The 13,261-nt window shown below is 35.1% G+C and overlaps 1 protein-coding gene across 8 annotated transcripts in view; it reads left to right on the plus strand.

The window, feature by feature from the left end:
• The window catches only part of CEP128 (centrosomal protein 128), a 144,170-nt gene that overhangs the window by 103,496 nt on the left and 27,413 nt on the right, over positions 1-13,261 (plus strand). For 7 of the 8 annotated variants that reach the window (XR_012650704.1, XM_075030041.1, XM_075030042.1 and 4 more), the window contains 2 exons: positions 3,496-3,545; positions 10,155-10,178. Coding sequence is in view for 7 of the 8 variants with exons in the window: in XM_075030041.1 (XP_074886142.1) it covers positions 3,496-3,545; positions 10,155-10,178 (74 nt within the window). In the remaining variant the exon portion in view is untranslated. The remainder of the gene's footprint in view (positions 1-3,495; positions 3,546-10,154; positions 10,179-13,261) is intronic. The other variant, XM_075030045.1, reaches the window with a different exon arrangement.

Genomic DNA, 13,261 nt, shown 5'->3' on the forward strand with positions numbered 1-13,261 from the left:
GGATCAGTTAGAATAAATAAGATAGTACAGTTGTATTTTACTCATTCCAAGCAACAAATATCTGCTCCTAAATCAATTTTCTGATACTTTTCACCAGCAGTGAAAATTACAACATGTGTGTGTGTGTGTGAAAAGTCTGTCTGAATAATTGCATACCTTTTTTCTTCACTTATCTGAGAGTTATGATGGAATATAAATTCTTCATCTCCAGGTTAATATATACTATGTTGTTTCAGTGTCAGGCAAACTGCAAAGGTAATGATTCTTATGGAATGTTTTAAATGATAGCGTGTATATTTCCTGGAAGTTTGATCAGATAAATCTAAGCCACTGTGGTATAACTTCAAGGACACTCAGTTGGATTTTCACTGACACATAGCTAAATGAGATATAAATCTTAGACGATTAAGAGTTTAACCACTGTAAATAAATTATTTTTGTAAAACTACACAAAAGTATGATCCCTAATTTTGCAGACAATATCCTGAACTTGCTGTTGATTTTGAGTGTTATCAAACAACTGAAACATGTCTGATTTTTTGAGTAGTTTTAGCTTATAGCTCATTATAGGATTGTGAGCTTCATATTGAGTTAAAAAAAGGAAATATGTTGATGAATATATTTCTAAAAGTCATTTCTCTTGTTGTCTTTTTCCATGTATTATTCATCTTTTGGGAAGAACCATCAATGCCTGAAGGTGCCTTTGTAATGCTTTTTCATTAGTGCTGATTCTTCTAGACAATCTATAAATTGATGTGTTCTGCACCCCATGAGAATAATGATATATTGCTTTGGAAAAAACCAAGAACCCTGTGGTTACATTAGGCCTTGAAAGATGATCATAGCAGGATTGTTCACAAATGTAGAAACTCATGGTACTGTGCAATTTCCTTTAGGAAAGAAAGTTATAATTAGAGAAACTCAGAAGCTGTTCACAGGATGGATGAAAGGGGCCTCCACTAGGGCTAGTGACTGTTTTTGCTATATTACAGACACAGTGCATTTTCTATCTTAAATTTATTGTAACGTTATTTTCTGGCACTTAATATATAAAACATGTTTGCACAAGAACTTAAATATGGGAAATGTTTTACAAATTATAAAACAAATCAATAGAACTTTTCAGATCAAGTAAGCAAATATATTCTGTCATTATAAATAGCAGTGTTTAAAAGAATGATACAATATGCTGTATTTTTATGGGACTTTTTGTAAAGCTGTTTAATATTTATTGCTTTTTTTTGCTTTAGCTTTGGAGAAAACATGCTATTAGTTTAGATGGAGTATTAAATGGAATCATCAGTTTAAATGCAGAACTTGGTTCTTGGGCATATGGTCATAAAGGGCGACTCTGTAAAGTATGTATATATTGTCAGTTAAATACCACTTCAATGCCCACCTGTCCTTCTGGGGCAGAGTTTTATGAAGCATCCTGCAGGATAGCTATTTTAGGTAGTAGTACAATAAAGTAAATGGATTCTAGAATATCCCTAATTTCAGATGCAGAACTTTCATATCTAGAGACTGTTAGCATAAATTAGCTCAACTTACCTTACATTTATAAAAGGCCTTTGAAAAGAACCTTGTAATAACATCCTTTTCACTTAGAACAATCATGTCTGTACAACAGAATCTCAAATATTGCTTTAGAATGAAAATAAAGTGAAGTATAAGAATCTTTTTTTGGTCAGAAGGAACACGGGGAAGAATCTTTCATTTCTCATCCCTTTCTCATAGACTTATTCCTCTCTCCTCGTTTTTTTTTTTTTGTTGTTGTTGGTTTGTTTTGGGGTTTTTTTTTTTTGAGCTAGTATTACAATACTACTTTTTACCAACTCAGTTACAATACTGGAATACACCCAAGGAAAACATACAGGGCAGCCACTTTCCAAACCCAAATTCTCACACTAACTAATGTTGATTGCACCACATTTAGCTACAGTAATTTATATGGCAGTTGAGTCACTGTAGTGGAAAGCATACCAAAGAATAATCCAGAAAAACATGAATGTGCCAAAAGAAAGTGAAGAAACAGTCATTTTATTAATTTAAAGAAAGGATTTGAAAAAAACTGCATAGAAGTTAGGAAGAAAGAACAGCAAGTAAATGTCTCTGCTTGTGAAAGAAATAACTAAAATTTTGTGCATGTTATCTACATCGCTTTTAAAGGACTGGTGCCTGAAAATAAATCTCAAATAATCTGTGTGCAGTCAGAAATGGATAATGAACTATGACAAAAAAAGGTAACCGGTTAGGGTACTCACATGTAGGCTTCATAATGAGAGAAAGGAGAAAGAAAAGATTAGAGAAATAAAGGAAAGAAGGCAAATTCATGTCTGTAGAATATTATAGGTAGTTTTTATTGTGAATCATTTAAACTAATCTTTGATAACTGAACTATGCATTTATCAGTATATACACAGGTATTACCAGTTAGCTGTTCTGTACTTGGATGCTGAGGGAATTAACAGTCAGAATTCAGTCCTATGAGGTTGTCAAGGCAATTTCATAATCTCATAACTCTCCTAATTGCTAGCAAATGGGGACATATCTTGATTCAAAGTTGGTCTCTGGCTTAGTTAAAGCAGTGCTCTTCTCATGCAAAACTCATGAATGAAATTCTGATAGTTAAAATAGTAATAAGCCTGCAGCATGTTTTTTGTTTTTCCTGCTCTCCATGAGGTTATAACTTTTTAAGGTTTTCCAGAATTCTAAATATGATGCACTTCACCAAAAACATAATTTTAATCATAAAAATATGTAAATGAAATAAAATAGAAAAGCAACTCATATGACATATCCCGCAGAACTCAAACAGAAATTAATTTCTAACGTGAAATGTTACATATGTGTACGTATGTGCCAATGTAATAACTGTCACACAAGTGAATATAAGGTATTGGGATTTTATGGTGTAAAGATTATAAAAAAGACTATAAAAAAAACCCTTTTGTAGTATGTTTGTTACAGTGAACTGGCTATTTCCATTATCAAAATTGTTCCATTTTAGTGAGAGAAGGTAATTGTTGTGATAATAGTAAAAATTGCTTGCACTCATTTCCTCAGAGGATGTTAACTTGGTTGTTAAAAAAGTAATCTAGAGTAACTGACCTACTTAGCTTTGACCTTCATAGCTTTGATGACCTACTTCTGTTTTAATCAATTTTCAGAGTAAATCTCTGATTTTTTTTTTCATTCAATTCTATAAATACACCAAAAGAATGATTTAAGCATAGGCAAGTTTTTCTGGGAATTTGAATGCTTTTTTTCCTCCAGTCAAACTTTCTTCCTGTAGCTGTTTTTTAGTCACCTCAACAGCCCGTGCTTGGAAACAATTGTATCACTGACCCATTTCATCAATTAGTTTAATCAGCTGAAAAGGAATGTTGTGAAAGCTGTAAAACAAAAAACTCACTGACTGTTTTACACAATATTTTTTCTGTCAGGCCATGATACAGGAAGTTGAATTTACAAGTTCCATTTTTCATTTTACAGAGCTACTAGAGAAGACCCTCAGAAGAGAGGAAGAAATGGGAGCTCTCCAGGTATACTTTCTACTTAATTTACTAGCTACACTTTTTGTCACCCTTAACATTACTAAATTGTATTACGATATTATGATTTTCTGAACTCCCTTGTATCTTAAATTCAGCTTTGGAAATATATACAGCCAAATACAGACCTGATAGCTAGTAATACTCACTGCTGAGTTTCTGCCCACCAATGAAGTTGCACATTAGAGAAGATTAAAGTAGTCTGTGTTCTCCTACGAGTCAATAAATCTAATCTATCAGTGAAAAGAATGCTGCTTTTAAGTCACACTATATACTGAAGTTGTTCTGTTATGTTATACTGCTGGCTTCACTGAAACTATATGTGAATAGGGGCAGTGCAAATCTGCATTCAGAACTGCAAAAACACTTTATATTCTACTCCGTTGGTTGGGTTAGAATTTCTGGGCTGTGTTTGCTTTCTTCTGTATCTCTGAATAAAGCTGAAAGTAAAAGATTTTAAGTATTTTAAATCTCTGAAACATTAAATGTCCATAATCACCTTCCTGAGGAAGAAGGGACCAGTCAATATATGCTAGGACTTGACACAATATAGTAAATCCTTATTGTATGTCATCTAGCAGTAAAGCTGCTTGTGCTAAGCACTTTAAATTTGTGCTTAGAAAGTAAGATTTACCCTAGGCTCAGCTTTGGAATAGTATTTAAGCATTACAGTCAAAGAAAACATACTCCTTTGAAATGAAAATGGCTAGAAAAGCAAAACCAAGCTGAAATGTCTAAATTGTGAGGCTCAAGAGGTTGTTAGGGAGGGTCGTGTATGTAGTCTTCAGAACACAGAAGGAAAAAAAGAAATTTTTAACAACAAATTACAGCAAACAATGCCCAACATGAATATAAAAAAGTTTAGATACAACATGAAGAGTGTCTCAATGAAGCACCATTCTATAAGTGTACTGGAAGCAAGACATTTATGAGTGAATTAATGAAGATAAGGCTGCTAAGGAAAATGAAATTATGTATTGACCTGAGTTTTGACCATAGGAGTTTGTTTGAACATAAGCCTTCTCTTCTTATATAATAAATGGAAGGCATTTTGAGGGCTAGAGGTATCAAAGAGTTAGTGTAGAAACAGTTTGATCCAGTAAGAAGAGACAAGTTGTAAGACCGAAAAGTTACACAACACACCAATCCAGCTGTTTCCTGTTCAAACAAAAATCTTGGCCCAGCTTTCTGGCAGCTCAAGTTCAACAACGCTGAGAGCTTGTCTGCGCAAGCAGTTTACACAGGTGCATATCTAGTTACATCAATGTAAAAAGATCTCCTTTCATGTGAAGCAATTCTGCATCTGCTTTCATGTGAAGCTCCATAGTTGACAAATTGTTCTAATGATGTTACTTCTGACTGAATGAGGAGTAATTTTATACTGCAGAAAGTTGCATCATAGTAGTGTCGTGTGTGCATATATGTGCTTACCTGTATTTCTGATGGTCTGTCAAGCTCTTGATCAAATTGCTTTATACCCTTACCTGACTGGTGGTTCTGGTCAAGTGTGTGACTTGTACTGCTCTAACTGTGATTTTTGTATTCAAATGCTTGATGGTACTTTTTTACTCCTTCAGATGCCCATGCTTTCACGGTCAAAGTACTCAGCAAAAACATCTATTATTTTTCTAGATAGTATCGTGTCCAGCTTAGTATATTTCAAAACGTTCCTAGTCTGGGATCCTCTGTTCTTGTAATGTTGTATTCTAAACTTGCAGTGGCTGAATACGTACAACTTTGCTAGCAAATAGCTGTAAAACAACAACTGGTGTCATCATGACTGAATCTCTCCAAAGCTGTTGCATCTCGATATATAAAGCACAGGAAGTAAGAGGAAAGTGAGAGTTCCTTTAAACATGGCATTTCCCGGAGCTGAAACTGGCACGCTTATCCTGTTGTTAACCAGGTGACATGGAATATTTGTTTCCTTTGAGCGCCAGTTCAGCAAGCATGGGTGTAGTTGGTTAATGTATGAATGCTTTCATTGAAGTAGATTGCTAGAAGGTAATTGTCAAATTAAGGACCAGGCATTGGAACAGGCTGCCCAGGGAAGTGGTGGACTCACCATCCCTGGAGGCGTTCAAAAAATGCATAGACGTGGCACTTCAGGACATAGTTGAGTCAGCATGGTGGTGTTGGGTTGACAGTTGGACTTGTTGATCTTAGAGGTCTTTTCCAAACTTAATGATTCCATGATTCACTAGCAAATAAAATAGCACTCTTTGCCCCCAAGGCCTACAGTCCTTGGATAGGATTCCCTTGGAATTAGGTCCTACTCAGTCCTTGGTTCAGTAGACAATAGGTCGTGTTGGTTCTTGTTATCTTTTTGTCTACAATTCCTGGGATCCTGTTTTGATAAGTATCTTATATATACAGAGAATTATATGTAGTAAGTCAATCCTTGATGCATTTTGTTTGCAGTCCAAACAGACCATATGCGTAAAGCACGTTCAGGAAGCAGGCGGACAGAAAGGTTGTACATTTTAGATTATGGACAGACAATTGAAAGCAGTCAGGTTATCATGGCTGAAGGAGTTATTTCTTGTAACATGAGCCATGAATGCTGACCATAGTCTTAGAAAAGCTAGAGACATGAGGAAATCTGTCAGAAATCAGGGTATTGCTATGGGCAAATGATGACTGGGGATACCATGAGATTCTTTGCCATGTCTCTGCGTCAAGTAACAAGAATATTCCCCAGAGCTAAGGATGTATGTTTTATTATGCTTTTTGTTTGCTCATTTTTTGAGGGGAGACAAAGAGCACCTTTTGTTAAAAATAATTTGAATAAAGTACAATTAGTGCTTCCACAATGCTGTCAGCTGAAAACCACAGCTGACAAGACAGAAAGAAAAAAAGCAGTTTTATGAGGATTGTTCCTGGAAATATTGGGCTAGTAGTTTTCATGTGTTCTTCTAGTCAGGGAATATGTTGGACTGCAATTAGCATTTCAAAGACAAAATAATACTTTGTTAGGTAGGCAGTGGGATCTTTATAGCTACATCTCTCTACGTGAACCTGACTTGTCTTACAGCTTCCATCTTGACACATAATATATGTTATATATGCGGTTCCTTGATACAGAGTGTTTTGGGAACTAGGAGGCTGATGCTTTGGATGACATCACTGTATTCTTGGTTTTTCATTTTGAACTTGTTGCATACTTTTGACTAGAGTTCCCATGTTATACATAGATTTATATTTATGTATGAGTTTATATAGCTATATATGAGTTTATACATGTTCTAGATAATATTTATGTTCTCATTACACATATGCTTGCTCTCTGTTGTTACATGTGCACTCGTACTCAGAATAATACAATTTTTAGCTGCTGAGTAGTCTAGATTACTTTCTACAGTCTCTTTGATAGCCACACCAAGAATATACTCTCACTCCTTTTCTTACTTAATTGGAAGAAAAAAGGCTCTGATTATAAGGTTTTCACCTTTCTTTTTCTGAAAACTGTTCCATGGTACAAAAGATTGCATTCATGAAACTAATATGCTATGCATGATAATTGCGATATTCAACAGTATGGATGTTCTCTGGGAAAACAATTGCAAGCCATTTTAATTTGCTTTGGAATTAGTGACATGCTAATATAAATAAAAAGAATTACATATAAAATACAGAATTTTAATTTGAAAATATAAATATATGGATAATGTATAAATTATCCATGGTAAATTTCCTAATACATTACATGCTAGTCTTTAGAAAATTGTCTGCTGAGAGTGTAAGAGTTTATTCAGTTTTTAGAATTTGACAGGAAGATCATGCCCCTTTTTTTAATACATGAGTCATTTTGAAAACACCATTTATTCTACCATTGGAATCATCCTACTAATACACTGTAAGGCTTTTTTTTTTTTTCAAAGTAGTCCTTTTTAACTGAAGAAATTTACATCTGAATTGCTGTTCACTATCACCGCAAATTTATGAGATCTGTAAATACTATCTTTTATATAGTAATGAGTTTGGGTTTTGTTGCAGAATCTGTAAATAAATATGAGTGTTTGTAGCAGCCACTGCAATTTTATGGAGGAACAAGCATCTCAAAATAAATATTTTTGAGTTTTTCACATAATATTTTTTGTCATAAGTTTGTTCTGATGTACTGAAATACTCAGTCTGTATCTCAGACCTGCTTCCAAGAAAGATTAAAGTCTTTAGTATTTAATACACTACCTTTTCTGAGAAAAAATTTTAGTAAAATGCAATAAACTTTTGCTTATGCAACATTGTAGTTGGAATCCCCAACTACCATGCATTGTGATGGGCACTGAGCAAACATTTCTTAATACACAAGTCAAAGTTAAGTATTCTAGAACCTCATATTATCCTAGTTTTACTGATAAGAAACTAAACCATAGGTGAAATAAATCTATAGGAAATCTGAGACATGTATCTGAATTTTTTGATTCCCAGCTCTTAGGGATAAAATCACCCTACATTTTGTCAAAAAAAAAAAAAAAAAGTTTACACTTCTGTCTATTTTTTTTTTTTAAAAAAGCACTACTTTGAAAGAGTCCTGTAACTGAAAGTGGTAAGGAGTGCATTTTTTTCTCTCTCCATACATTTGTTTTATTATTTATCATTGGTTTATGCACAGGGAGTTGTGAACCACTGTGTATGCAGTTCCAACATCAGCCAGTTTAGTGACATCCACTACTGGCAAACTGTTAGCATTTTTTTAAACAGTTGTGTACTAGATTTCCATCAAACTTGTTTATGTGTGCATTCCTGTTTTCCCTTTAGATATTTCCTTGTACATACTTTCCTGAACAGTCTTGCTTGGGTTTTTTTACATCTTCAAAACCAATTAGTCTTTTTCAGATGCTGTTTTATTTATTTTTTTCAGCCTCACTTGATACAGTTATTTTTCCTCCACTATATTGTCTCACTTTCTGCCTGTGGTTTAGAATTGTAGTCAAAGGCGCAACTATTGTAAGCGGCTGATGAAAAATAACATCATTTGCACCCCAAACTTCATTTTATGTGTCTCCTCGTGTCCCTGTGTCCCTCATCCCCTCCTGCCTCCATGACCCCCAAGTCCCCATGTCCTTCCATCTCCTCCCTGTTCCTGTGTCTCCTCACATCCCCTCCAGCGCGCCATGTCCCCCTGTCCCATCCTGCACCCCATGTCACACATCCCCTCTTGCTCCCCCATGTGCCCAAGTTCCCCCATATCCCTCTTCCCCTCCTGCCCTCCATGTCCCCCCGCGTGCCCCACTCCACCCCCCTGTGCCTGAATGAGCTTTACACATTTCACTAGGGTGAACTGTTTCTTTTCTTCAAGAGATTATATGGATAAAAGTTAGCCCTTTAGTAATCCAAGGGACACTGGTTTTACACAAATATGTAAATATACAATATATAAATACCAGTTTTACACAAATGTGTACACCTGTTCCGTTAGTAAATATAACCATTATTTTTAAAGTTTTTTAAGACAGTAATAACTCTAGAAGAGTCTTTGTAACTCATTTCCACCTAGTCTTAAAAAAAAAGAAAAATACTTTTGCATTCTTGCAAATGGCTCCCAAATTCTTCCATTGGTCCAAGAAATTTTTGTTATACCAGTTGCTTCCAAAATAGTGAAGTCAGTTCAGACTTGTCTAAGGGTCTTTGGATGCTGCAGGAATAAATCCAGATTATTACAATCATTTTTACCTCTTAGGGAGGGATAGAACAGGAAAAAGTATAAGGATTCTTAGCCTAATCCACCCAGGAAGGAAAAAAAAATCCTCTCCCATACTTTCAAAAAGGTAATATTTGAGCAAAGTAAGAGTTCTTGTAATGGCTTAATGGTCAGGTACTCTAAATGTGAGCTCACCCAAACACTTGAACATGTCTTTTCTCAGATTACTTAAAATATCATACCTAGTCAGGACATAGTGCCAGAGTACATGATCTTGATTTTACTAGCTTAATATTTTTCTTAAAGATACTTTTAAATGAAAATGGGACATTAAAAGATATACAGTAAATTTATAAATTCTGGGCTCTCTATATTTTGTGCTGGATTAAAACTTGCACAAGCTTATTTTATTTGCATATTATTTTGGCTGACATCAAACTTTGACTAATGTCATCTTGTTATTAATAAAACATTCTTTAGAGCTATTTCTGGATAACAGTACAAAGATATGGAACTTACTTTTTAGTTTTCTAAGGAAATGACTAAAAGAAAACTAAACCAGATGCTAACGTGACATGAACTCCAAAACATGCTAGATCTACAGTCACAGATGATCAAAAAAAGAAATCAAACTTAGGGATACATAAGAGTAAAATCAACAATATTGAAAATCTAATGGTACTATTTGAAAAAAATATATCGAGTAAATTTTTTCAAATTCTTTCTTACCTTGTTTCTGGGGAGTTTCTTTTCTTTGGAACAACTTTCTAAGTGAGATAGTATGATAAATGGGTCAGAGGTCCAATTAAGTACAGCAGTTCCTATTCAGTGAGATTTTTGCAAAATAACATACATATGACCAGCAAAAAACCAAAATGAATCCTCTTCATCATTGTTCAACTTACATTGCATTTATATTCTTTATTTTCTAATGGCATCTTGTACTTTATTTTTAGGAACGTATTATGGCCTTAGAAGTGGTAAGTTTCTTAAATTCATTTCCCAACCAATCACAATGACATTGCTGATAATTCTTCTAAATTATGAAAAATATTATTTTTATGTATTTTAAAAAAAGGGTTCCAGTTCTGGGTTTTTAACTGTCATTTTACTTTTAAGAGAAGATGTGATAATTTTACACTGCACCTTTCTGTGTAATTTTTTACTACAGTATTTGGGCACTGGTTATATGAAATACAGTGTAATGTTGTAGTTTTTCTGTACAGTTCAATCCTCATCCCATCTCTGGGAAGAGAAATGTCGTAGATAATGAGCCACACAAAGGATGTTATTTTTCTACTGCTAGCATTTCTAATGGTCGAGGTCCATGTGATAGTTCTAATCATTTCAGTGACTGTTACATGTGCTTTTTACATGTTTACACTGGGATGTGCAGACAGAATCAGTTCATCTGCCCACATCAACACTGCAACTAAAAGCATGAAGGAATACCATTTTAATGATTAATTAATATAATTTAGTAAGATAATAAGCTGGAAGGACAAAAGCCTTCATGCATGTACATGCCATGAATGCAGCTGGATTATCCAGATGTCCCAAGCTAGTAAGTGTATCAGGTGGAATAGCTGGGATGGGTCTTGGCTTGCCCCCCTAGCATTTCTGAACCATGCTTCTTTTGTCTTATATAGGAATGTCCAATAAGACATCACACAATAGTATGTATCAGGCCCATAGTTTCTTTTCATTGGAAATCCAGAAAATTTCATCTAAAGAAACCAGCACTGAGACAATTGCAACCCTGCAAATACAAACTTTTTAAATTTGCTTGTGCAAATTATTATTTTATCCTTCCTGATTGTCTGTGTATCTTTGAGAACAGCTTCTGATTTAAAAAATGCATTTAAAATATATTCAATATGTTAAGAAAAGCTTGCATTTACACAAAAAAGACCCTTTGTAAATAAGAGTGCAGTGTTGGAACTCCTGCTTTGTGGGAGTATGGAGCTAATGCTCAAATTCAGTGCCCTGGCATTTCACATAGTGCTGTGTAAAGTGTTGCCAGGACATTAGTTCTGTTCAGGAGCATCTCTTATTCATGGTTTGCTTACATGACAACTAGTCAGGCATGTATCCACTGCCATCAGTTTCTCGCGAGCCATGAGTTAAACTGCCAGCAAATGCCTTGTCCTTTCTGGTCCCAGAGCTGTTTTCACACAGGCAGAGGGTAATTGCTTGTAAATAGCACAACATTATGCAAATTCAATCCGTATTTTGTGACAATGTTTGTTTCTATTTTTTCTGGAGCCTTTCTACTTTTTATACTTTTAACCTCTTCTACTTTAAGAAGGAAGATCTGTAAGTTATTGTTCAGATGGAAGAGGAAGAGGATTACTATCAGTAAAATATAATTTTTGTTCCTAATGCAAGTTCGGAGGTAACACCTGAATGCAAATTTGTGATGCTAAATCCTAGAGCTTGAAATCAATCACTGCTTTCATTACTGCTGACATTGGAAGATATGTAATGTTAAGCCCGAGATTGCAGGCAAGAAGAGTATCATCATCACTAAGGCTGTCGAATGCTCCCAAGGCACTTATTTCACTTTTGCCATAAAGTTCCTTTATGATGTCAGGCAAATCACTAAACTAAATTTTTCACAGACTGTTAATTACTTTGTGTTTCTCATTTTCTGGCTATCTGACTTTGTGACTTTTGAGGCCTGATTTTCAGAAATGCAAAGTTTTAGTAATAGCTAAACTCAGTGGGAGCTCCAGCTGTATATATTGCTAAGTATACTCAAAAGTTGGATGTTAGATAGCTGATAGTGAATACTTTAAAATAAGTGGTTTTGACCTTTATATCTCTGTTTCAGTTCTGAGGATGATAGCGTTCTCTCTCCTCCCCCCACTTCACTAATCTTAAAAAGAAAATACACACAGAGTAATACTTACACGGTCTGAATGTGTCAGGATGAGCTATGATAAAAAAGCCCTTAAGCAAAAGAATGAATAAGGCTTGCAGTTTAAGGGATCCTTAAGAATCCTTACATTTATACATACAGTATATATGTCTACATATCTGTATAGCTATGCAGCATTTATAACAATGACTACATAATAGTTATGGTACTCATATATTTGTATAATTTTCTTATCATCTGTTATTTAAGTGCTCAGAGCACAACATCAACAAAGTACAAGCAATCACAAGTTGTGTAGAAAATGCATTTTCTTCGGAGAATTTTGACAGAAAGATGGCAGTTCATGAGATTCACAAAATGCAAGACACAAAAAAGGGCAAGAGAGGGAAAAGCCAGAACACACACATACACAAACTACAAAATGCATAGGAAAGCATCAGCTCTCCAGAGCTGTTTTTAAACTGTGAGACCATGGGATGGCTGGGTTAGGAATCTTATCTGCATTTCCTTCCACAGCATTCTTATTCTGCCTAATAGTGGAAGAAATTGATCTGGACAGGGGTAGATGCAGTTTAGTGCAGAACTGTCAGATTTACCACAAGTGTGAAGCCTCCTGCAGCCACTTTTAAAATTGTTTCTACCCTGCACATGCCTTTTTAAGCAACAGAAAAGACATGTACATCTAACAGTAAATGCATTTTTTAAAAATTTAGATTAAGATTTTAACCTAAACAAACTGTCTGTTTTACGCAATGACCTGAAAATTGTGTACATATTTTGAGAGGTATATTTGGCAGCCCTCTCGCCTCCCTCCCTTTGTCTACAGTCTACTTATTTCTGCCTTCTACACTTGCCAGTAAAATTGTTGTAGTAGCCATGTGATGAACTAAAAAATTGGGAAAGAAATGTGACAGGAACCTAGCAAATTATTTTCAGAGCTCTGGGTGAATAAACCTTCCAGGCCTAGCTTAGTCTAATTCAGTGATTTTGTAAGTTGCAGCAAACTAGAGGGGTCCCTTGCATCATCTGAGCCCTGCCAGCTCCTTCTTCTCTCAGCAGTCTGAGCTGGAAGCTCCATCTCCTACCCATGACTTATCCTGTCTGCTATTCCAGACAGTTTCTTGGATCTTCTTTCTCCATAGCCAACTCACTTGGTTCCCAAGGAAAGTGCTGTATTACCAT

Source organism: Buteo buteo, chromosome 6, assembly GCF_964188355.1.
Source record: "Buteo buteo chromosome 6, bButBut1.hap1.1, whole genome shotgun sequence".
NCBI lineage: Eukaryota > Metazoa > Chordata > Aves > Accipitriformes > Accipitridae > Buteo > Buteo buteo.